Source organism: Sinocyclocheilus grahami, unplaced genomic scaffold (assembly GCF_001515645.1).
Source record: "Sinocyclocheilus grahami isolate Dianchi unplaced genomic scaffold, SAMN03320097.WGS_v1.1 scaffold583.1, whole genome shotgun sequence".
Lineage (NCBI taxonomy): Eukaryota > Metazoa > Chordata > Actinopteri > Cypriniformes > Cyprinidae > Sinocyclocheilus > Sinocyclocheilus grahami.
This window is the reverse complement of record NW_015505762.1, coordinates 528,596-553,715: the sequence shown is the minus strand read 5'-3', so window position 1 is coordinate 553,715 and position 25,120 is coordinate 528,596. Positions and strand designations below refer to the sequence as shown.

The window sequence follows — 25,120 nt, the reverse complement described above, 5'->3', positions numbered from 1 at the left end:
CCGGGATTTGAACCTGAAGTGACAGATTCTGACAATATGCCAGTCATGCACACTAACCACTCCCCCAACGGTGGAATAACAAGCACAACATATACCTTATAATTCGTCAATTCGCTTAACGGATTCGTTGTCAATGCTGTTTCAGAGCAATAGTCGAAAATGCCCACTAGGTGTCACCGTAGAGACAGGTGTCGAATTGTTTCGAAGCCTCGGCACATTTGCTTCGACTGTTTCAGTGTTTAATGAAGCCTCACTCTGCCCACCACTAGGATAAGGTGGACAGGACATGACAGGATACATGCAATGACATTCGACGATGAGAATACTCATAAGCCGCGTGTTCACACAACACATGACAACATGAAAGCACGCAGCCGAAAACACGAGCTGCGTGCAACAACACAAGACAACAGTAAAGCACAAGGCCGAACACAAACCGCGTGCTACACAAAACACAATCCACGTGGACAGAAGAGCGTATGGCCCGAGCAAACTCGAGACCACACACTCCCACAACAAGACAGAACATGAAGTGCGAGTGTCCGAACCCCGACACGAAACCGAAACTCAACAAGACGTGAGTGCCGGGATCCAAACACCACGCTCCAACATGAAACAAGGAAACAGGGCATGCAGACGAGAGCACACGGCTCGAGCACACTCAAAGCCGAGCACTCACACAAAAACAGGACATGACGGGAGTGTCAGGGCTGAAAAATAAATTTTAACAAATGTACAACTCACTGACAAATTGGAACTCAAAAAGTTCCAGGTTTTCCACTTTGTGGTGGTGTTCGTGTGGGTTAAACTCATAAATACAGTCATTGACTTGAATGCACCATAACAGTTATCTGGATTAATAAATGTTTATGCATTCAAACAGGCCTACACTGGTCCCACTTGCCCAGTATGGACTGGGACACACATAATACGGTTGCAGTGTTGAACTGTTTTCCAGTTTTATTTATATTTGACATTACCTAAATTAATTAAACTGAGCATTGCATGCTGGTCCATCATGCTGGTCTCATGCTGTGACCCCGTACATATCCTCTTCTGCAGGAGAGCAGCATGCAAAACACAATATAATGTTAGTGACCAGCATTGGTGACATGCTGATCTTCTCAGCACGGAAATGAGAGGAAGTGTTGTAGGTAAGACACAGAGAGAGAGAGAGACAGAAAGACAGAGAATAGAACAGAATAGAGATATTAGGATATTAGCACATAAAAAACATCCAAGAAACACTTTTAAATGCTAAACACCCAATCATGATAAAACGCTCAGACTGTGTGTGTGATGTGAAGAAACCTGAAGTAGGAGGGATGCAGTTGAGAAAGTGAGGAAGAGTTGAGCTGTGGCACCTGGGATATGATCAGTTCACACGTTCAGTAAATGAGAAGTGAAAGAGGGTTCATTCAGTTCACAGAGAGGAAAAATCTCTCTCCCGTGAGTGAGACAGGAAGCAGAAGTGATAGAGACGCAGGGCAGGCTGGGATTATTTGGCTATACGCTTTTATTACAAGGGATATCGGTGTGTGATAGAGATGGAGAAAATGAAAAGGGAAGGATTTATGGATGTGTTTACAAATTGTAGGCAGGCTTCATCAAAATGATCAAATGTGAATTTGTTCTCCATAGAAACAGAATTTTTTTCATCATCTTCAGAGTTGACAGACACATATTAAAATTGTATTGCTCAAACTTTGCTCTTTGACCCCCTATTTGAAATGCAAATTTATATTCTAAATGATCAACATTATCAAAACTTTGTTGAAAACCCTATTACACACACACAATCTACTACATGCTCTCTACATGTCACATATATATATATATATATATATATATATATATATAATTTAATAATGTAAATAGAGTATCCCATATATCTCTCAGTCATCAATGTATTGCTTTGCCTTACGTTTTGCCCCCAACATAAAAAACTACGGCGCTCTGGTCATAAAACTAAGCACTGAAATATCATCTTAAGACATACTGTTATAAAGATATTGTTGATTTACATTACAGGCTATCAAAATTTCATCTGTATGGCCATACAAACATCAGCATCTGCACCAAAATACATAATACAATACACAATATACAATAAACTGTTCAATTAAAAAAATAGATTTTTTAATTTCCTATATCAGTCTTTACAAGGTTAAAATCTGTTTCAGGCGATCTACGTTTTTTTTGTTTTTTGATGAACACAATAATATATTTATACTTATACTTTAATATATTTATACATCCATAAATTGATATAATTCAATAAACTGTTAGATCAAAAAAAAAGATTTTTATGACTTTTATTTCCTGTCACACTTTACAATCACATATATCTCTCAGTCATCAATGTATTGCTTTGTCTTACGTTTTGCCCCCAACATAAAAAACTACGGCGCTCTGGTCATAAAACTAAGCACTGAAATATCATCTTAAGACATACTGTTATAAAGATATTGTTGATTTACATTACAGGCTATCAAAATTTAATCTGTATGGCCATACAAACATCAGCATCTGCATCAAAATACACAATACAATACACAATATACAATAAACTGTTCAATTAAAAAAAATAGATTTTTCTGACTTTTATTTCCTATATCAGTCTTTACAAGGTTAAAATCTGTTTCAGGCCATCAAATTATTATTATTTTTATTTTTTTTGCTTGATGAACACGCAGTAACATTATGTATTTATACATTCATAAATTCATATAGTTCAATAAACTGTTTGATTTAAAAATGAAATATATATTTTTTTACTTTTTATTTCCTATGTCAGTCTTTACAGGTTTAGCATCTGTTTCAGGTGATCTACGTTTTTTTTGTTTTTTGATGAACACAATAATATATTTATACTTATACTTTAATATATTTATACATCCATAAATTGATATAATTCAATAAACTGTTAGATCAAAAAAAAAAGATTTTTATGACTTTTATTTCCTGTCACACTTTACAGGGTTTCAGGCAATCTAAATGTTGCTGTTGTTGTTGTTGTTTTTTTGTTGTTGTTTTTTTATTGATGAACACGCCGTAACTCAATGATGTATTTATACACACATTCATAAAATCATATAGTTCAATATACTGTTCAATTTCAAAAAATTAGATTTTTCTGACTTTATTTCCTATATGTCAGGCGTTCTAAAGGTTTTTTTTTTTTTTTGATGAACACGCAGTAACACAATAATGTATTTTAACATAGAATCATACAATCAGAGACCTTGAAAATGTACTAAACTGCAGTTCTCCAAACTTTCCAACCCCATTCCTTCTATATGGTCAGGGTTGGCTTTAACTTAGTGGACAGCCGTTTAGTTGAGTGTCTTTTCTTTTGCACCAAGGCCATTGGTAACTATGGCAACCTCACCCTCTCATTGTCACCAGGACTTAAGGCTGGAAAACAATGTACGCTTTTATAAAAGGTGTTTGTGTGCGTGTGTGTGTGAGTGTGTCAGTGATAGATGAAGTGCAGCGTGCTCTGCAGATATATGACTCTGTGTCTGACTGCACTACAGACCTGCCACTGTTTCAGCTGCAAACATTTCACTCCCAACTTCCTACAGACAGCGAGAGGGAAAAAGAGAAAAGAGAGGAACAGGCAGGGAGGAAGAGAAAGAGACAGATTGGGCAGGAGTGCTTTTAAAACTAACACGACACAAAGAGCTAATTCAGAAGCCGGCCTGCACCTGCCTCCATACACTGTACAGACGCACACGCTCTCACAGTAAAACTTTACACAGACAAGAATGCCTTGTCATTGCATCTTTGTGTTTTCATGCTCAAATGGGCACATTAGCCACAATGCTTTGCTTCTTGAATCGAACGAGCATACTAAAAACTAACCCGAGAAAGTAAACTTTGAAAGAACTTTATTGTACACGTAAATGGGAGGCAACATGAAATACTTTTGGGAAGTTGCTGTTCTGCAATGTTAAACTCTAAAACTATTTTAAAGCATTTTTTGTCTCTCAATTAATACATCACTTTAAAAATTCCACCTATTTCAATTTAAAAACAAAAGTTCAGTTGCTGTCTTAAATTTTACAGTATAATCAACTTAAAATTAATTACATTAAATCGACTCCAAAATCAAGTTTAATTTGATGAGTTCATGTAAATACATAAGTTGTCATGACTTTCTGATCATACCATTTTTTTACAGTGAATGCCATAAGCTGCATGCAAAATATTTTCTAAATCATATAATAGACAATAATTATTAAATGAGCTAATAAATGGATTAAATAAATATATTCAGTCAATTAAAATTATTATTATTATTATTATTATTATTATTATTATATTTGTTCAATTAATACATTGAATTATTAATGCAATGCCATACAATGCATGCAAAATCATTTAGAAATTGTATAATGGATAATAAGTATTAAAAATGTCTTAATAAATGAATTAATTTAATGAAAAGTTATATTATTATTATTAATATCCATTTGTTAAATTAACAAATCAAATTATTAATATAATGCCATGAAAGCTAAATGCAAACTAATTATCCAATTATATAATAATTAAAGATGAACTAATACATTAATTTAATAAATTACTTCAATTATTTAAACAAATAATAAAGTATTATTATTATTATCATTAATATATTTGTTAAATTAATACATTGAAGTAATTCATTTAATAAATACATTTTTAAATGGTCACATATCTTTAATATAATACGGTAATTATTTTATACACAGCTTTTATGACATATTAATTGAAAGACATTGAATATTATGGGTAAAAAAGATACATTTTAAAAAAAGATAAATGAAAACGATCAGTTACAGGACAAGGGCAGTTACTTTCCCTTGAACATTCAGGCAAATGAACACAAACATTGATGTATATAGACTCGTTAGTTTCCAAATGTGTATTTCATTGACATTGCATCATTCCCACTGTGGATTTGCATTTCTCAAGACACTAAACAAACCAAATGAGCATGTCAACTTTTCCACACAACAAACACACACCCTCTTCTAATCTATACACACTTTGTCATCCCTCACAAACACTGCAGTAGCACATTTTCACACTAACAAGAGGCCAGAGGTCTGTTTGTGGGCCAGTTTACAGGGTGGAGGAGTCTAAGAAGACTCTTTTAAGAGCAAGAGAAAGAAAACGAGGGCAGTCAACAGGATGGGGGCCGACACCACCCTGTGTGCCAGGCCGTTTGGCAGCTGATGTGCCCTTTTCAGGTGGCATCTGTAGTAAAACTCCAACCATACAGTCCTGTGCTGCTGTCACAATACAGCGTGTGGACGTCTGGTGTGGCATGATGACACTTCAAACTTACAGCTATGAGCTCTGTGGAGACACACAGCGCCATCCTCTGGTAGCATTTAACACCACACAGTTATCATCATGAGACGGAGATCTAAAAATGTGAAAACTGACTGATTACTGTTATGGTGTTGTTTGTACAGGCCATTCGCTGAAAGATGTGAGGTCCTACAAGAAAGAAGACCTCATCTCAACCCTGCACTGGGAAAACAAAATCCTGCTTCAGGTTGTTGGGCTTATGGACCATTTGACTTGACACACAGAAGCACATTACAGAATGGTGAGAGTCGAACAAGAGGTCGGTTGTTGTGCCCTCTCGCTGTATGCTCTTATCGACACTGCTACGAGAACACACACACAACACACAGCATTCGGTCCTGTTTACCTTGTGTGTTTCTGAGGATTTATTTAGACTCTAGATGTTTTTAGCTTAGCCAAGCAAACCACTGGTATTTCCTCCACATCTCGCTGCCATACACAAGCCCCTGTGTGTGTATTTATGTTAAAGACATGCTGTAGTTAACTCTCTGTGGGTCATCTGGCTCCTGTAGAACGATTCTGCCGCTTACGAGCACATTCATTAGAATCAGATACACAGAGTCACTCTTGTTCATCATGTGTAATACAGAACTGGTGTCAGTTTACCATAGGTACAAAGAATGTGATGCAAGATGACAGTAGTCTGAACAAAAACAACAAAAAAGGTATTTGTCAAGTAACCTAAAAATACTAAGTAATCTATATTATTAAAAAAAGCTTCTTAAGGTAACTTCACATTTCCACTATATTATGATCACACATATAATAATAATAATAATAATTGTTGCTAATATTAGTTGTTATTATTAACAACGCCCCTTAGCTGTTATAAATTCACTGTAAACCACGGCTTCACGGGGCTTATTGCTTTTATAAAACGGTTATTCCATATACGTAGTAAGGTTTCACAGAATAAAACAGAGCCAATAGAGTGTAATGAATGATATTAATAAAAACAGTATTCTTCCGCCAAACAATGTAGCTCCTCAGAAACGGTTGTGGTTCCAACAAAGTGGTTGCCGAGCAACACACAGAAGTAAACAAAGGTGTACGTTTGTAGAGTAATTTATGACAGCTTCGAACGCAGCTCAACCAATCAGAATCAAGGACCGGAACTATCCGTTTTATAATAATTACAATTACAATTGACAATTAATTAATTAAAGATTTATTTAACTAATTTGTAATAATTATATATCTATTATCTATGAAGAATTATTTTGCATTCAGTTTTTATGTGGCAGTTATTATTCATAGTAGTCGTATTATAACAATAATAATTGCACATTTATATATTACAATTTTAAATACTTTTGCAGTTTAGCATGTCAAACTGTACAACATTGTTTTGTCATGATGTTACAATAAATTAAAACATACAAAATGATCTGTTATGACAATTGCTGATAATTAGCTTCAGATTAAAAAAATAAATTAAAAAAATAGTAATATTAATAAATTAATAAGACTAACCTCATATTTTTTAAACAGCATATTTGGTTCATTTGAGCCCTACTGATGGTGTTGTGGTGGTATATGAGCCAATCAACACTGAGAAACACTGGTCTATGTCTGCCTGAGTCAATTTTGTGTCTATTATAAAATATAAATAGACTTTTGCTGGAGTAATGTGAGCACAGAACATGACAGGAATAGTGACCAGTGTATAAAAGGTCCTTTATCTCAATAACTTAAACTGAGAGGGAAATGGGAAGCAGAGCAGAAACAAAGAAAAGAGAGAGAGACAATGTATTGTAAATGAGAAGCACAGAGTATATCTACCTCCATCTGTCTCTGTCACCACTCTGCAAGAAGAGGGGAGCGCAGCCTCTTTCACAGGCTTTTTTTCCCTTCTCGCCTGTTCCTGTCTAAGTCTCACACTCCTCTCATTTCTCATGTCTTTTGCTCTGTCACCAAGGTGCAGGAGCCTGAGGTGAACTCATAATGAGCTTGTGAAACTCACTTTTCCTATTGTTTTCTTGGATTAACGCACACACTCAGAGTCTGTGCTTCAGTTGGGTTTCCTCTCAATGTACAGACAACAGCAGCCTTGATCTTTGTTCGGCTGTAGCAGCACAGTGACAGCATGTCACAGATAGAAGTAAGACCCACTAATGATGCCAGCGCTCATGTGCACATACATATGAATAATGGATTTCCTTCCCATATTGCTATTGGAACGCACTGTCAAATGATAACTACAATATTATATACTATAGAATGTTTTATATAGAACACATTTTATATTATGGATTATTCTCAGGAAATCGTGCCATTTGTGTCCCAAATGTGTACATCAATATTGTTATTGTTAATTAAAATAAATAAAATGTTTAAAAGCATTTTGTTACTTGAAATAAAGCTGAAATAAAATTAAATTTTAATATTAGATGAAGCTGAAGTTGGAGTACTAAAAAATTTTTTTTTTAAATAAACAACAACAATAATTACAAGTATTTAGAAATTTAAAAAACAAAACTGAATAGCACATAACTGTCACGATGCGCTACTGTGAGGAGCGAGGAACAAGGAGACGTGGAGTAAACTTCAAACGAATAGACTTTAAAGGGGTCATATGATGCGATTTCGATTTTTCCTTTCTCTTTGAAGTGTTACAAGCTCTTGGTGCATAAAGAAGATCTGTAAAGTTGCAAACACTAAAGTCTCAAATCCAAAGAGATATTCTTTATAAAAGTTAAGAGTCAAAGACAGTATAAGTCATTATAATCAGTAATTGTGTCCCCACTGGATGCAACAAATGCCAACATTTACGTCTCACACTTGAGGTATTCGGCCAATCACAACGCACTAGATAGCTGGCCAATCACAGCACACCTTGCTTTTTCAGACCGATGAGCTTTGTAAAAATCGATGCGTTTAAAAAAGGCGGGGCATAGAGGAGAAACATTAATGTACAGTATGTGGAAAATAATGTGTTTTTTTAACTTTAAACCGCATAAACACATTTCATTACACCAAATACACCAAATAATGTTCTTTTTTAGCAGCATCACATGACCCCTTTAACTAACATCAAAGGAACCAGGAACACACCCGTAGTGGGGAAAGACAAACATTCAATACCAGACCAAGAACTCAGAACAGGACTCACTATAAATACACCTGACTTGATGAGGGGATAACGAGACACACCTGGAACTAATGAGCAATAAAACACATGGGAAAACTAGGTCAGGGCAGGCACATGGAGAGGGAAAAACACACAGATAGCGTCCAGGGGCGTGACAATAACAGTTATTAAAAATTAAACTAAAATTAAAACAAAGAGTAATAATAAATGCTAATTCGAAAATATTAATAAAAACTATAATGTTATTAATACTATTAATATAATAACAGATATTGATTCTACAGATATACACTTTTTAACATTTAAGTCTATTTATCATGTAATTCATAAAGAATGCTACATCTCAATGGGTACATTTAAAATTACAAATACATACAAATAAATATGCTGGTACTGTAGGCTTCAAGTAAAGTAGTAGATCGTTTTAAGAAAGAAAAAAAAATACTACCACTACTAAAGTGTGTCTGTGTCTTTCTAAATCATAGAATACAAAACGTGTATGTTCCAATAAGGTCAAGGAATGCCATGAATGAATTAATAAATAACATTTATCGACACATTTAGACAGCTTTACTGAATCTGTCTGCTAAATCGGGCATTTCCTTAAAATATATTGGAGCAGGGCCGTTTGAAATGTTTCTGAATGTATCTAGCTCTATCTAGTGGTGAAATAAATCAACACGCTGGGATGTGCATCTGAAAACAAATATTAATCTAACGTTACACAGGACAGGAGCATCTCTCGCTAGATTTACTGAAGTTAAATGCCTGTATAGTGCCCCAGTTCAAATATCACTTTTTAAATATAAAATAATTTATATAGTAAATATAGAATCCAGAACTAATGATGACAGAACCTGACGAACGAGCTGGCAAAAGGTCTGAAAGTGTTCGCGGTTCAGTGTGATTCCTTCGGAGAGTTCGTATAAACGTGTCTTTAATTCAATAAAAGATATGCGAAATAGACTAATAGCTATGTAGTCTATTTTATAAAAACATACCTAATTTAAAAGCCATATTTCTCAGAATACCACATATTTATGGGGAAACGCAGAGAGCCTCGTTAGATTTGTGGTGTGTTTGGAACGGCTTGTTTAGGTCAGAACTTAGAGTAGGCCTAGATATTAATCTGGGGGGTAAATAACACTGGATCAGTTCAGATTTCAATTTCCGATGATCAGTAGTGTCATGATGCAAGTACATCAATGCACTAATGAAAAATCCAAAAACGATCAGTGAGTCACCAATCACTAATCCCCTTTCAACACTAGGTGGCGCAGTAATACAGGCAGCATGACACATGTCTCCTGTGGTAGGCTATAAGGAATTATGGCGAAAACCCCCCGGGGAAACAAAAAAAAGCCACAAAAAAAATAAATAAAAAAATATCCCTAAAGAGAGCAAGACCAAAGACCAACTGATCTGATAGTTACTTGTGCAAGAAAGAAGAAAAAACGTAAAAAGAAAGATCATAATAATTGGTGATGCCTGCCACGGACCCCCTAGTGGTTAGGACCCTGATGATTCGTTCATTCATTACATTCAGAAAGACATTTATGAAAATAAAAATATCCCTAAAGAGAGCAAGACCAAAGACCAACTGATCTGATAGTTACTTGTGCAAGAAAGAAGAAAAAACTTAAAAAGAAAGAAAGAAAGAAAGATCATAATAATTGGTGGATGCCTGCCACGGACCCCCTAGTGGTTAGGACCCTGATGATTCGTTCATTCATTACATTCAGAAAGACATTTATGAACAGCAGCTCGTTTGTAATGATGTTCAATAGTCCTCAAGTGGCATTTCGTCGAAATGTTTTGCAGTTTTGGTTATTGCTGAATAATTATTTGTTGTTCAAATGTTTTCGAAAGCTGCAAGTTGAATTAGAAAAGAAAAGAAAAGAAAAGAAAGAATAAAGGCATAACGTGAACACTGCTGGAACAGAAAACGGTAGAAGTGTGAAGTAACTGAAGAATAAAACAATTTAGAGGCTTCTAAATTTCGATCAACATTTATGTTCTTGAAATTGGGACATTCAAGCTCCCAATATCCCAATAGCTTTATAGCTCCAAAACATAAAGACGAATTTAAAATGGGAACTGATTACTAGATAGGTTGCAAAGCACAAATTATGTTATATAATTCTGTTTGTAGCTAAAATTTGTTTGCAACTGTCAAAAATAATATCATTACTTCACATCACAACTCATCTTAAAATCATGAATTAATATTTAATTAATGAAACGAATTTTTTGTAACGTATTACAGTATTTTTAGAGAATTATTTAATGAAACGATTAAATATAGATATATATATATATAAATTGTACACATTTATTTGTAAAGTCAGTCATATAACAATAAGTTGTAATATAATTTGTTAAAATAATAGGTTAATAATTATACATAATTTTATACGATTAAAATTAACCGTTTCGGAAAATACCTGGTTATCAAATTAAATTCTGTGATGATGGTCATTTACATTTTTGTAGTCAAAAAATGTAAAATTTTGTAGTGGCTGTAAATATCATAAATTATTGTATTCAGCAATTCCTACAATTTGTTCAAATGCGTTTTTATGATGTGGTTTTTCAAATGAACTGTGATTTCAGGAAGACGGAAACAGACTCAGGCTTTAAACCTGTCTGTTGATAATATAAATACAAACATCAATTTTTATTTTGAAGAATTATTTCCGAATATATATATATATACACACACACACACACACACACACACATTCGGTCTTCTTCATTTTAACAAGCCTTTAGTCTGTCTGTTTATGAATGACTTTAATCATCGCCCTGCAATCCTAGTCTATACGCCACGCCTACTTCGAGGAGCTTGTGATCTATTGGCTGAAAGAGACAAGAATACCAGATTAGACACCGTATTCGCCGCACTTGGCTGTGTATATATGACCAAACTTCTCTCACAAAAAGCAGACTCTTGTTGCTTTTAACCTGATTAGTCAGAGAGTGTATTGTGCGTTACTGTGAGAGCGTGGGCTCCAGAGACAAACATTTGCCTTAAAGGCACTGGAGATATGAACACCATCGACGCGCAGATCCATAACAATAGTACCGCTGCTGTCAACCCTCTCCAGCAACTGCAAAAAAGCGCGCACGAGACACCGGATATGGCCGTGTATTGTGACAACTTCAGTGTTTACCACCAACAGAGTCTACCTGCGGCGCAGAGACCAGCGGGCTACGGCCTGGGGGACTACGCGACCCCAAACCCATACCTGTGGCTCAATGGACCCAGTGTTAACTCCTCTTCGTCTTACATACATGGCAACAACAGCCCGTCGTTCATCCCTCCGGCTTATGGCTCTCAGAGGCAATATCTCACCAACTCCTCCGGGTTCGCCGGTCCGGACTTGGGCTGGCTCTCTATCGCGAGCCAAGAGGAACTGTTAAAGCTCGTGCGCCCGCCTTACTCGTACTCAGCTCTGATAGCCATGGCAATACAGAACGCGCACGAGAAGAAGTTAACTTTGAGCCAGATATATCAATATGTGGCGGATAATTTCCCGTTTTATAAGAAGAGTAAGGCGGGATGGCAGAACTCCATTAGGCACAACCTTTCACTGAATGACTGCTTTAAAAAAGTGCCGCGGGACGAAGACGACCCAGGTGAGTGATGCTCGTGCACCTTTGCATAAGGGTCAGTGACGTGACGCTTATTTTTGTATCGATCTATTAAGTACAGTTCATAAATAAATGACTTGAGGTCACAAATTACTTGAACGTCTAGTTATTTGTGAATAACTACGAAATTGCAATGCAAGATTCTTGGAGAAAAAAGAGAAATGTTTACATACTGTATTTGCAATAAAAATGGAAATAATGTTATAAATGTGTGTTGTAAATGTTATAAACGAATGTTATAAATATTTAAAATATCTATATTAGTGCCTAAATATTTACAAATACTTTGTCTGTCGAATAAAGTTCATCCATCCTATTTTAACATGACAAAAAAGAAGACCCCTTTAGACCCTTATGACTGATCATTACATTTTTGTAAATGTAAAAAGTATAGGCTATAACAAACAAAATTAGGCTATAATATATGATATAATATTATTTTGTCATTTTTAGTAAAAGGCACATTTTGACCAAGTGAAAGCCTTAAAAAAACGTCTTTTCATAATTAGTAGCTATAGCCTATAATAAAAAAGTGATATTAGAAAAAAGACGCATCTGTTCTTTAATATTATTTTAAAGATAATGAAAACTAAGTCGTTGGTGAAGGCGCAGGTAAAGTGGGCTGTTTTATTTGTTTTTGATGGTTACCACACTTAAATCTAAATCTAAATTTTATGATACAAACAAAAAATGACAAACTTTTTCAAAAAATATACAATTACATATAGCCTAGGCTACATGAACATAGCCTAATACAGATTTCTTATTCATCGCACAGTCTTATTTCTCACTGACCCAATAGTGCAATTTACGAACAATTTCGTTCAGAGATTTAAATTCATCGAATTTCCCTGTAAATAACTTTTGCATTGAAAGTTGCTAGCTTTGGGTTCTAATACCAACTCTCCGTATTGTTTGAAGGCAAAGGAAACTACTGGACTCTAGACCCCAACTGTGAAAAGATGTTTGACAACGGCAACTTTCGTAGAAAAAGGAAGCGCAGGTCTGACTCCAGCACAGGTGTTGCCAGCAACACAAAACCGGAGGAGGACCGACAGCTCGCAGGGATCAAATCCACCGACAGCCCTCACCTCACCGGACCCGCATCTCCTGACACTGACGCGGCCAATGATAGCCACAAGGGCGCGTCTCCTGCGGGCCTCGCCAGCGCTCCGTGCTTCAACAACTTCTTCAACAGTATGTCAGCCTTAAGCTCGTCTTCCGCTCCGACTAGCAGACAGGGCTCTCTGGGGCTGGTAAACGAACTCTCCAGCCGAAATATCAGCGCATTGAGCCCGTACCACGCCAGCTCAGCGCCTGACGCAGGTGGAGCGGCTGAGCTGCAGGACAGCGTGCATGTCAACCGTGGAATGTACTATAACTCTTTTACCGGCGGCCAGAGTGCGCAGTTCAACGGACACTTCTACAACAGCTTCAGCGTGAACAGTCTCATTTACCCTCGAGACGGAACGGAGTTATGAATCTGTCATACTCGTGAATACCTACGACGCGTTTCTAAAAAGAAAAAACAAAACAAAGAATTATTTCAGCACTGTATATGCGCTGCTGAAATGTGACAGGCATTATAAACAGATAACATTCATTTAAACGCGACATTTACGCACTGACAGCCACCAAATGAGTGAAATCTGGTGTAAAACACTGGTTAAAACATTTTATTCTGTGAAAAATCTACTAGTTATGCATTGGATTCTTTTATGTCTTATTTTAACAGATTTCCATATTGTGTGCCAGTTTTTTTGATTATGCACTAATTTAAATGGATTTATCCTTTTAGTTTGAATTTATAATAGTCTTAAACAGTAGTTTGATGGAGGGATTGCCTTGGTATCCATGATTGCCAAGATTCAGTATTGTTCAATATCGAAAAACGTTCTCTGTGTCTCCTTTTTTTCCTTTCTTTTGTGTATTATTTGTAAATGCAGTTGTTTTGTTATATACACTTGTTTTTAACTATTTATATTAAGTTATGTATCTTGCAGTTTGTCCTTTAAGCAGAAAAATATGTGGTCTGGTAAGCTATGAACGGTTAAAATGAAACTTTTACCTGCAAAGTAAGGTAATAAGTGAATTATCGATTGTCATCATGCCACTAACTCATTTGATTTTTAAATGATATTTCAGAGGTGATGATCTTTACACTGATAAAAGTCACTACATTTGTTATTTTTCGCGCAGTTTCTGCAAAATATAAATTTTTAAAGAAAATAAAGAATTCCAAATCCGAATCTCAAATCTTTTTTAATTTATTTATGCTTTTTTTCCCCCTTGAACAACTCCTGAACATATGGCCTGTAAAAGTCAACTGTGCACATTAGATCTAAACTAAAGCCAAAGATTGCACTTTTAATGACAAACACAGATTTAATTCAAGCATTAAAATTACTAAGAAAAAAATTGTATATAAAAAAAAGCATCAAAAAGCAAATGTGGAACATTTTGTAATTTAAAAACTGTATTTAAATATAAAACTTTAAGCAAATGACTCAGCATATAGGCTACATATATATAAATCACACCAAAATATAATTTATAAGTTTTGTTAATTTTCAATTAGACACGTGATGCATATGGGCACTGACTCTAAACATCTGCAAGTTTAGATTTTTATTGCAGCATAAACATTAGCCGAGAACTGGATTAAAACAATGACTACCAAAACTCCTATTGTGAATTATTCTATAGAATACTGACAACAATGTCTTTTTCTTTTAGGTGATATTACAAAAAAAATTTCTTACCCATGCTTTTCACAAGAGCTGAGTAATTCAAAACAAAATAAGCAAACATGTCTATGCGTTCTGTAACCTTCTTGACTAAATATTCCTGACTTTAACACAGACAGTTGCACAATGTACATTTTCAAATCTCCGAGACTGAGTAACATCAGCATCATCATACCGACAGTTCTGTGCAGAGCTCAGGTGTATTTCAAGACGGTGTTTCTGCGGCAATACAGTATGAGAAGAAACCAGAAAGATAACACAGATGACAAAGCTGAGGTTTCTGTCTTATTACCCAGTGCCACACAAACAATATCATTATTGTTCTGTGTATGCCAGAACAGCTCTTACTGTGTGCTTGTGTGTTAAATTACCAAATTTGATTACATACATCTGTCCAAGTATAAAATAATTTTTGCTATTGATATCTTTAAGAATTTTAAAGTCTTTAATCTACAAAGAGCACACGTATAGAACAACTTTTGATGGCATTAAAGCGCACTGAAGTGAGATGAATTAAACGGGGTTGCCCGCCTCCTTTTGTCCTCTCTTCATTACAGCTGTCTGAGTAAAAGCGGGACAGACCCAAGTGCTTGTTTAGAGATTAAAGGGAGAAAAAAACTCCCATTGAGAAATTCCCTCAGTAAGCAGGGCAGTGCCACCCAGGAGGAGATGGAGAGGTGTGGCTTTGGGTGGAGGCCAGTCAACTTCAGGTTCAGAGAAACAAAATGAAAGCACAAATTAAATAAGACTGTTTTCTAAATTTCTAAATTCTGTATGTACACATATTATATTATATTATATTATATTATATTATATACTCAATTAACTACAATTAGTCACATGTTGTCAACTCACTAATCACAGTGGTCTTTGGCGCCTCAGATGAAGCCACAGTAATTATTAGAGTTTGGAGGGGGCAGGAGCTTATTTAGCATCTTCTGAGTCACCATATTTACTCAGCCACCACGCAAGGTGGCTTTTTACACTGAGCACTTTACCCTACTGCCAAATATGACGTTGTCAGTTAGTCGGGGGCTGACGCTCTGTGCTTAGTAAATGCCTGGGACATCAGGCAATCAACCGGCCCCCGCCTGCACCCAGCCCTTTGCACTCATCTCTGTTTGTTTGCCTGAAAAGCATCTTTGTTCATCAGCACAGAGGAACTGTACTCCTGGAATATGTGAAAAACAGAGTCCTATCAGAGACTACTTGCTTCTAGATGACCCTAATGCTAGGTGTGTGTGTTTTTTTTTTTTTTGGTTGGGGGGTACATATGCACAATTATTTTACTTTATTATTTACTATTTATTTACCCCACAAGCACAAAAGTGGCTGTGAATGACATCTGCAATTGTCAAAGATTGGGCACAAAACATGGGCCTGTTTATTTGTGTCTCTTTGAGTTTTTTCTTGATCTTATAGAGCATTACACATGAAATGCGAGGGGATAAAAAAAAAGATATGTGGCCACAAATACAGAATTGTATACAATTAAATATAATATATATATATAATTTGTTGTCTCCTTTTTGTTAAATTGTGGTCACAATTTAACTAAATGACAATGAGGGAATTTATCAGTACAACCAGGAAGTAACTAAAATAAAGGAAGAATTAATAAAACATTACCATGATCAAATGAATGAGTCGTGGGAATTATTATTATTAAAATATAGGAAAAATTAATAAACATGACCACGATCAAATGAATAAGCTGTGGGAATTTTTATTATTTTGTACACACGTCATGTGTGTGACACCATATAATTCCACTGTCTTTTCTATTCAAGTCCAGATCAATTTAAAATTAACCAAAAAATGGTTGTCTAGTCATAACTGTCTAGTTTTAAAAATCACACAATCATAGAGTAATTTTAGCATTATGAATGTGACATTTGCAGTCAAAACCTAAAATATAAATTGTCTGAGAACATATTACCAATGTACTGATTCATCTGTTTATATTTTCCTAAACCCCTGATGATCAGAAGAAAAAAACAGGCTACTGTACATGTGTTTTCTATTAGATGAGAGAGAGAGATACATGCGGTGAAAAATAAATAAACAAATAAATAAATACATCTGTGAACTCATAAGCACAAACCAGAACCAATCATTTCCATTGAACACCATTTTTACATGATGTGATGTCTGTAGGTTATATGAGTTAAGATCACTTTTTGTTTATTTATACAAATGTGAAATGTATAACTTAAGCTTCTGACAATATATTATCATCAGGCAATAGCCTGAATCATTTCATTATTCCATTTTGCCTAACTAGACTCATTCATTCATTAACCTGACAATCAAATAAAAAGTATTTGTGACGTTACGTAAGTCAAAAGCTGCATTTCCCACCGCCTGAGGCCTAGATATTAAAATGAAAGACAACTGATGTGCATCTTAGACAAAATAGTTTTTTTTGTTCAAATACTTTTCCGTGGTTGTTGTTTTAGTTCATACTAGCACACTTGTAACGATGTTTCTGTGAGGATGGATGAGACTCTGACATGTTCTCTTCTACTCCCTGTGCACTTGTGATCAAGGTCCATGTTTAAGAGTGTAGGATGTCTGACCCTGTGTGTCTGTGTATGTGCTGAGCTGCGGTGTTTCTCTAGTCTACTGTAAACGAGCTGCTACATGTCTGGGAGGTGAGAAATATGAGGGCTTTAGAGTGAATGATTAAGGACTGTAATTAAAGTATTACATCGCTTTCCTAGTGCTAAGCTGAGAGAAACAGCCCACCTCAGCTCTCCTCTAACACACTGTCTGGATCTGAGACAAACCTTCACACACTATCAGTTTTTCAGGTTTCAGGTCACTGAGGTCACTGCAGGTTATTGAAACTGTATTTTAGGCAAAAATATGTTTTTATGACACTGAATATCTGAAATGAAACAAAACAGTGTTGGCAAACATCAATTATGATTGATATTTCACCAGAACAATGGCTACAGTGTGAGTCGTTTCAAAGATGAACTCTCACCAGTGTCCATATCCTTTAGTAAACAGCATCACAAGGAGGGTTTGCTCACAGATGAGCTGTTTTTATCATTTTTCAGACTGTGTATTTTGAAGTTTAAGTGTAAAAGGGCCCCCTCCTGATAGAGAAGAAAAGGGAAAATAGCTCTCAGCAGGAAGCAGTTAAGTGCATGTGTGTGAAGGAGTGTGTATGTCTGTCCCGTAGGTGTGTGTATCAACGGGGCCTCAGTTAAGTGGTTGCGTTACCTCTCATGTGGAGCAGGCGAGTCGGGGGCGAGTCAGGGCGGGTCAGCGGTGGCTAAGGTGTCCATCATTATTTTTACGCCTGTCGGATCCCATGAGGTCGCCCAGGAAACGGTCAGTGCACGGGCTTCAGGGTGGGGGTGGGGGGTCAGGGGGTGGAGTCAGACACACTCAGCGGCTCTTCGGCACAGAGGATTATGACCAACAAAGCAGATCCCACACCTGCATCACCATCTCTGGGGGAAAATGAACATTACGTGAACCCTTTTTTGTTCCTCTTTTACACCTGACCAGCCCAACAGGAAAATATAACTTTCATAAAGAGTTTTTTGCAGGATTCATTTATTGTTGCAAATTTGAGATATAAAGTCACATGATGCATGCATTCCCAATTAGGAGATATAGGGCCCTATCATACACCCGGCGCAATGCGGCGCAAGGCGCAGAGCAAGTGTTTTTGCTAGTTTCAGCCCGACGCAGTTCTCATTTTCCCGTCCTGCGCCGTGTTGTTTTAATAGGAAATGCATTTGTGCCCATTTGTGCGCCCATGGGTGTGCTTGTCTAAAAAAGAGGTGTGTTCAGGCGCATTGTTGGCGCGTTGCTATTTTGAGGATCCGCATCGTCATGCCTAGAGCTGATCCGTGCTGGTTGCTGAGGAAATACAACAACTTTGTGCTGTGGATTGCCGGATCGGATTTCACCGTGGACGAAGCGGAGTCCAGCCCGGGGTTGTCACATATTGTTGCCGCAAGCCCTCCGGACGCTCCTTCGCCGAATCCGCCGGCCGCAGCGTTCTCAAGCCCGCCGCATCTGCTCACTCTAGCCCTCCGGCCGTTCCTCACTCTATCCCCCGGCCTCTGCTCACTCTAGGCCGCCGTGTGTGCCGCTGTGTGTTCCGTTGTGAAAGCGAAACTACTTTGTTTGGCCTAACAAAAATGGACACGACTAGAAATCAGCGCGTAAAAAGACAGTCATTATAATCCATAATTATGTCTCCACTGGATGCAACGAATGCCTCGTTTATAATGGGTTTTCATGTTTTTGAATCGTCGCTCCGGCCGGACAGGGCCTCATCACAATATGGTAAGGGACGTAACATTTCCGTCACACGCTTGAGGTATTCGACCAATCATAACGCACTGGATAGCTGGCCAATCACAGCACACCTCACTTTTCAGACCGATGAGCTTTGTAAAAATCGACACATTTCAGAAAGACGGGGCATAGAGGAGAAACAATAATGTACAGTATGTGGAAAATAATGTGTTTTTTTAACCTTAAACCGGATAAGCACATTTCATTACACCAAATACACAAAATAATGTTCTTTTTAGCAACATCATATGACCCCTTTAAAGAGCGCGTTAGTAATATGCGTCTATATACTTATTACACACACAGGAATGCGCAGCAGCACACAAACATTTTTTTAAATGAAAAATTACATTCCGCCATATAAATAGCGAACCTGCCATGGTGCGAGCGCAACTGGCTTTTAAAGGGGATGGGAGATGAGACTCTGATTGGTTTATTGCACGTTACGCCAAAAAAAAACACCCAATACTCATTAAGAGAATAGGGACAACCCGTTTAGACCATGCACCCAGGAACTGAACTGAAGCCTTTTCAGTCATGCAGTGAAACTGCACGGCCATTGGTTTGTGCAGTGCTTAAAAAATGAACCAATGACTCGCCTTCGCAGCTGGAATCAGGACCTCTCAGCACAGCTGACCTACTTCTCCGCCGCTCCAGCGACGCAGCAGTTCCGGTTCAGTTCCCCTGCCGCCATCCGGCGATTTCTAAAAAGAGCTTCTAAAAGAGCAAATTGGCGTTGTTGCAAATGCCACGCCGTTACTGCGGTTCGTGCTGGTCCCCCCTGCACGCCGATGATGGCCACACGGAGTGCGTTTCCAGCTTGGGGAAATCCCATGCGGAAGCTGCGCTCACGGGAGGTATTTGCTCCCATTGCGAGAGCTTCAGTCTCACCTCTCTCCGCTCATGGATCGCTTTCTTTTCAGAGAGCGACTCCGCCCCCCGCGCCCTCCCGTTTTCCCCCGTCCTTTTCTCCCGGTCTGAACAAAATCCCTCTGCTGGTGCGAGCGACCTGATCTCATTCGGGGGAAGTAAGGACGAGCTGCTGGATGACAGCATGTCATTAGCAGCGTCGGACGTAGAGGAGCTGTTGGGCTCGGTGAATGACCCCACCCCCTCGCCATCATCCGCGCCCAGCGCCACTAAAGACGGGATGGATGCCGAGCTTCTCCGTATCCTCTCCAAAGCGGTTGAAGAGCTGGGTTTAGAGTGGTCTCCGCCAGAGGAGCCTTCTCGCAGCCGTCTGGATGAATGGCTCCTGCAGGGGCGCCGCCAGGCCCCTCGTCAGCGTGCTTCTCCGTTTTTCCCGGACGTCCACGACGAGCTCACCAGATCGTGGCACGCTCCCTACTCCGCCCGCCTTCGTACTGCTTCTTCATCCGCCCTCACTTCCATAGACGGCGCTGAAGAAAAAGGGTACGATAAGCCACCTCCCCTAGATGAGTCAGTGGCCGCGCATCTCTGCCCGCCCACGGCCATCGGCTGGAGAGCGAAGGCCGCTAACCCATCTAAGCCGTGTAGGACCACTTCAGCTCTCGCTGGGCACGCCTACACCTCAGCTGGACAGGCGGCTTCGGCGCTTCATTCTATGGCAGTCCTCCAGGTCTTCCATGCCAAAATCCTCGCATCCTCCGACGAGTCTGGCCTGAACCCCGCTACCCTCAGGGATCTGAGGAGCGCGACCGACCTGGCTCTACGCGCCACCAAGACCACCACCCAGGCGATTGGGAGATCGATGGCCAGCCTTGTGGTGCTCGAGCACCATTTACCAGGCAAATTGAACCAGGGAGCGGACATGTTATCAAGGAGCAATGTCCCCTCAGGGGAGTGTACGCTCCATCCGCAGACGGTTCAGAAAATCTGGGAGATCTTCGGCGAGGCCGAGGTGGACCTCTTCGCCTCAGAAGACAACTCTCACTGCCCAATTTATTTCTCAAAGACCACGACTGACCCAACCTCCTTCTCTATGCTTTCCCCCCGATCGCTCTGATCCCACAGGTAATCAGGCGAGTGAGGGAACAAGAACAGAGGGTTCTCCTGGTGGCCCCCCTTTGGATGAACCAGCTGTGGCTATCGGAGCTGGCTCAGCTACGGCCCCTTGGCCTGTTCCACTGAGACAGGATCTCCTCTCTCAAGCGAACGGGACTGTGGCAAGGGGGGCGTGGTTCAGCGAAGTCTGCAGCAGGAGAGAGGGACGGGAGACGAGCGGTGAGTAAGTAGGTCAAGTGCAAAATGATGAACACCTGTGTCTGATTGCAGTAATTAGCCTGGAGAGACCGGATAAAAGGCAGACTGGAGAACGTGGTTGAGGGAGAGAGACTGGGACTCGTGGCCATCCCGTAGCTGGAGGAGGAGAACCGACTGAACTGAGTTTATGCCCTGGGCAGATTGAGAATGCGCTGGAAGCGCCCCGTTTGTGTTTTGTTGAACCTTAAGTAAAGAAATAAAAGAGCCACGAGTCTCCAAACCACCTACCTGAGTCACTTCCTTCTTCCCACTACGAACTTTGTTACACTGGTGCCCGAAACCCGGGAAGGAAGTGATAACGCCGCTGCCATCATGTCATCTCCGTCAAGTTCGCCGTTTGCGGAGATCATCCACTCGCTCGCGGGCCTCCACCAAGAGCACCATCAAGCGCTGCTGGACATGAGGGAGGATCAGGAGCTTCGATTCCAGGCCCTCGTCCAGACACAGCAGGAGAACCGCGAGCTGTTCCGGAGCTGAATAGACCGGGAGGTTCGGGCTGGGGAAAGTCCATCTGCCCCGGCCCTGCCAGTATCAAGCGCTGCTGGACATGAGGGAGTATCAGGAGCTTCGATTCCAGGCCCTCGTCCAGACACAGCAGGAGAACCGCGAGCTGTTCCGGAGCTGAATAGACCGGGAGGTTCGGGCTGGGGAAAGTCCATCTGCCCCGGCCCTGCCAGCCCACCTGCCCTTGAACAAACTGAGCCCTCAGGATGAACCGGAGGCCTTCATCGACCTCTTTGAGAGGACCGCCAAGGCATGTGGGTGGCCCCGGACAAACTGGCCAGTGCGCCTCATCCCGCTGCTGTCAGGGGAGGCCCATATGGCTGCGCAGCAGCTGCCAGTTCAGAACCTCCTGGTCTACGACAACCTCAAGCGAGCCATCCTCCAGCGGGTCAGCCGGAACCCCGAACAACACCGTCAGCGGTTCCGATCACTGGAGCTGGGGGAACACGGCCGGCCCTTCGTGATGGCTCAGCCGCTCCGGGACGCGTGCCGCAAATGGCTGTTGGCCGGGGGAAGCGATGTCGACCAGATCATCGACCGCGTGGTGCTGGAGCAGTTCATCGCGCGGTTACCGACGAACACCGCGCAGTGGGTCCAGTGCCACCGGCCGGCGTCGCTGGACCTGGCCATTCAACTGGCGGAGGACCAGATGGTGGCATGCCGGGGGGGCGGAACCCTGCCCTCTGTCTCTCTCTCCCCCCCTCTCTCCTACATCTAAACCTGTCCCTCTCCCTAGGTCCCGGGGGAATCTTCCACCGCAAGCTCAGCCCCGGTGGAGGGGCAGTCCGGCACCGGCGTCCGCGGGACTGAGGCCCCTCTACAGGGGGGCGGGCCGGCCAGCTCGAGTGCCTCGGGGGTTAACGTTCCTCTGCTCTCTCCAGGCCAATTGCTTGATCCGCTTCCTCCCACCAGGGCGGCGGGGAGGTCTGGGCTGGCCTGTTGGCGTTGCGGGGACCCAGGGCACTTTATTGATCGGTGTCCGGTGATGGAGGTGGGGACACTGATCCGGGTCCTGGACGCCCCACAGGCTGCCCCCGGTCCAGCCGGCATGTACCAAATACCTGTGAGTATTAAGGGGGGTACCTATTGGGCTCTGGTGGATTCAGGATGTAACCAGACCTCGATCCATCAAAGCCTAATTCAGCCGGCCGCATTGGATAAGAGCTGCGTGCTTCGGGTGCGGTGCGTACACGGGGATGTGGTGAGGTATCCTATAGTGCTCCTAGCTATCCAGTTCCAGGGTCAAAAGCATAACGTGGAGGTCGCAGTTAACCCGCACCTCAGGCATCCGCTAATTCTGGGAACCAATTGGCCAGCTTTTAATCACTTATTGGGGTATTTGTGCGCGGATGTCTCTTGGGGAAAGGAGAAGCAAGGAGGGGAGGCGGCCATGCAGGCAGGGGAGGCGGTACCACGACCACTTGAGCCTGCGACAGGGGAACCGAGCGTGGCTGAGAGGCTAATCCTCCCGGAGCGTGATGATTTTCCCATGGAGCAGTCTCGGGATGAGACGCTGAAAAATGCGTTTGAACAGGTCTGCTCCATCGATGGACAGCCCCTCCAGCCGGCACGGCCCCCTTCTTATCCCTATTTTGCTATTTTAAAAGATAGGTTGTATCGAGTGACCCAAGACGCTCAGACAAAAGAGGATACAACCCAGTTGTTAGTTCCTAAAAGCCGTCGGGAAATGCTTTTCCAGGCGGCTCATTGTAATCCTATGGCAGGACATTTGGGACAGGCAGCAACTTTGAACCGGTTAATGGCCCGATTCTTTTGGCCGGGCATTCACGAGAATGTGCGCAGGTGGTGCGCGGCTTGTCGTGAATGTCAGTTAGTGAATCCCCGTATAATCTCCCGAGTGGGAATCCCAAAGGAGATTCTCACTGACCAAGGCACGGCATTTATGTCACGTACAATGCGCGAGCTTTACGAGTTATTGGGCATTAAATCAGTCCGCACCAGCGTCTATCACCCACAAACAGACGGTCTGGTGGAACAATTTAATCGCACGTTGAAGACCATGATTCGGAAGTTCGTTCACGAAGACACCAAAAATTGGGATAAATGGCTGGAACCCCTATTATTCACTGTGCGCGAGGTCCCGCAAGCCTCCACAGGGTTTTCCCCCTTTAAGCTCCTTTTTGGGTGCAAGCCCCACTGGGTTTTGGACGTCCTGAGAGAGGCTTGGGAGGAGGGACCTTCGGATAGCAAAAACTAAATTCAGCATGTGCTAGACCTGAGAACAAAACTCCACACATTGGGGCAGCTCTCTATGGATAATTTGTTACAGGCCCAGAACAAGCAGAGCCGGCTGTATAATCGGGTAACCAGAGTACGCAATTTTGCACCGGGAGATAAAGTGCTTGTATTACTCCCTACCTCTAGCTCTAAATTACTCGCCAAGTGGCAAGGACCCTTTGAGGTCACACGGCAGGTGGGAGATCTTAATTATGAGGTAATTCAATCTGACAGGAGTGGGGCGCGTCAAATTTACCATCTTAACCTCCTTAAAAAGTGGAGCGAGGTGGAACCAGTGATGCTGGCGACGGCAGTGAGTGGAGAGGAAGATCTCGGGCCAGAGGTGACCAATAAGATCCAATCCCTCGCTCTGGCCCCAAAGGGGGATCACCTCTCGCCCTCCCAGCTCACTGATGTAGCAAGATTGCAAGCCGAGTTTGCAGACATGTTCTCACCCCTGCCCGGTCGAACGAATCTCATCCAGCACCATATTGAGACGGAGCCGGGCGTGGTGGTACGCAGCCGGCCGTATCGGTTGCCGGAACACAAAAAGAAAGTGGTTCAGGCAGAATTAGAGGCGATGTTAGAGATGGGGGTAGTAGAAGAATCCCACATCGATTGGGCGAGCTCGATAGTTTTGGTACCTAAAACGGACGGCTCGGTTCGGTTCTGTGTGGATTATCTCAAGGTGAATGCGGTGTCGAAATTCGATGCCTATCCAATGCCTATCGACGCCTATCCAGGTTGACGAGTTGCTGGATCGGCTGGGCGCAGCTCGCTTTTATTCGACACTGGACTTAACCAAGGGATATTGGCAGATCCCCTTCCACTTGGGTCATGGGCAGGTGCGTCCCAAAATTAATAAGACGGCGGCAATTGCGACCTGTCCGAGGCCCAAGACCAAAAAGGAGGTGAGGCAGTTCCTGGGGCTGGCAGGATATTATAGGAGGTTTAT

The 25,120-nt window shown here is 41.0% G+C and overlaps 1 protein-coding gene across 1 annotated transcript; it reads left to right on the top strand.

The window, feature by feature from the left end:
- The first annotated feature begins 11,383 nt into the window (after positions 1-11,383).
- On the top strand, positions 11,384-13,740 carry LOC107556908 (forkhead box protein I1c-like). Its single transcript, XM_016240152.1, has 2 exons — positions 11,384-12,094; positions 13,031-13,740. Exons 1-2 carry the CDS (start codon positions 11,503-11,505, stop codon positions 13,588-13,590), a joined length of 1,152 nt encoding a protein of 383 aa, XP_016095638.1. The 5' UTR covers positions 11,384-11,502; the 3' UTR covers positions 13,591-13,740.
- Positions 13,741-25,120: the final 11,380 nt, after the last annotated feature.

Bases quoted from the DNA above. Each gene is read 5' to 3' on its own strand.
- LOC107556908 (XM_016240152.1), top strand. From the start codon at position 11,503: ATGAACACCATCGACGCGCAGATCCATAACAATAGTACCGCTGCTGTC. The intron at 12,095-13,030 runs GTGAGTGATGCT...TATTGTTTGAAG, and splicing joins GCGGGACGAAGACGACCCAG to GCAAAGGAAACTACTGGACT.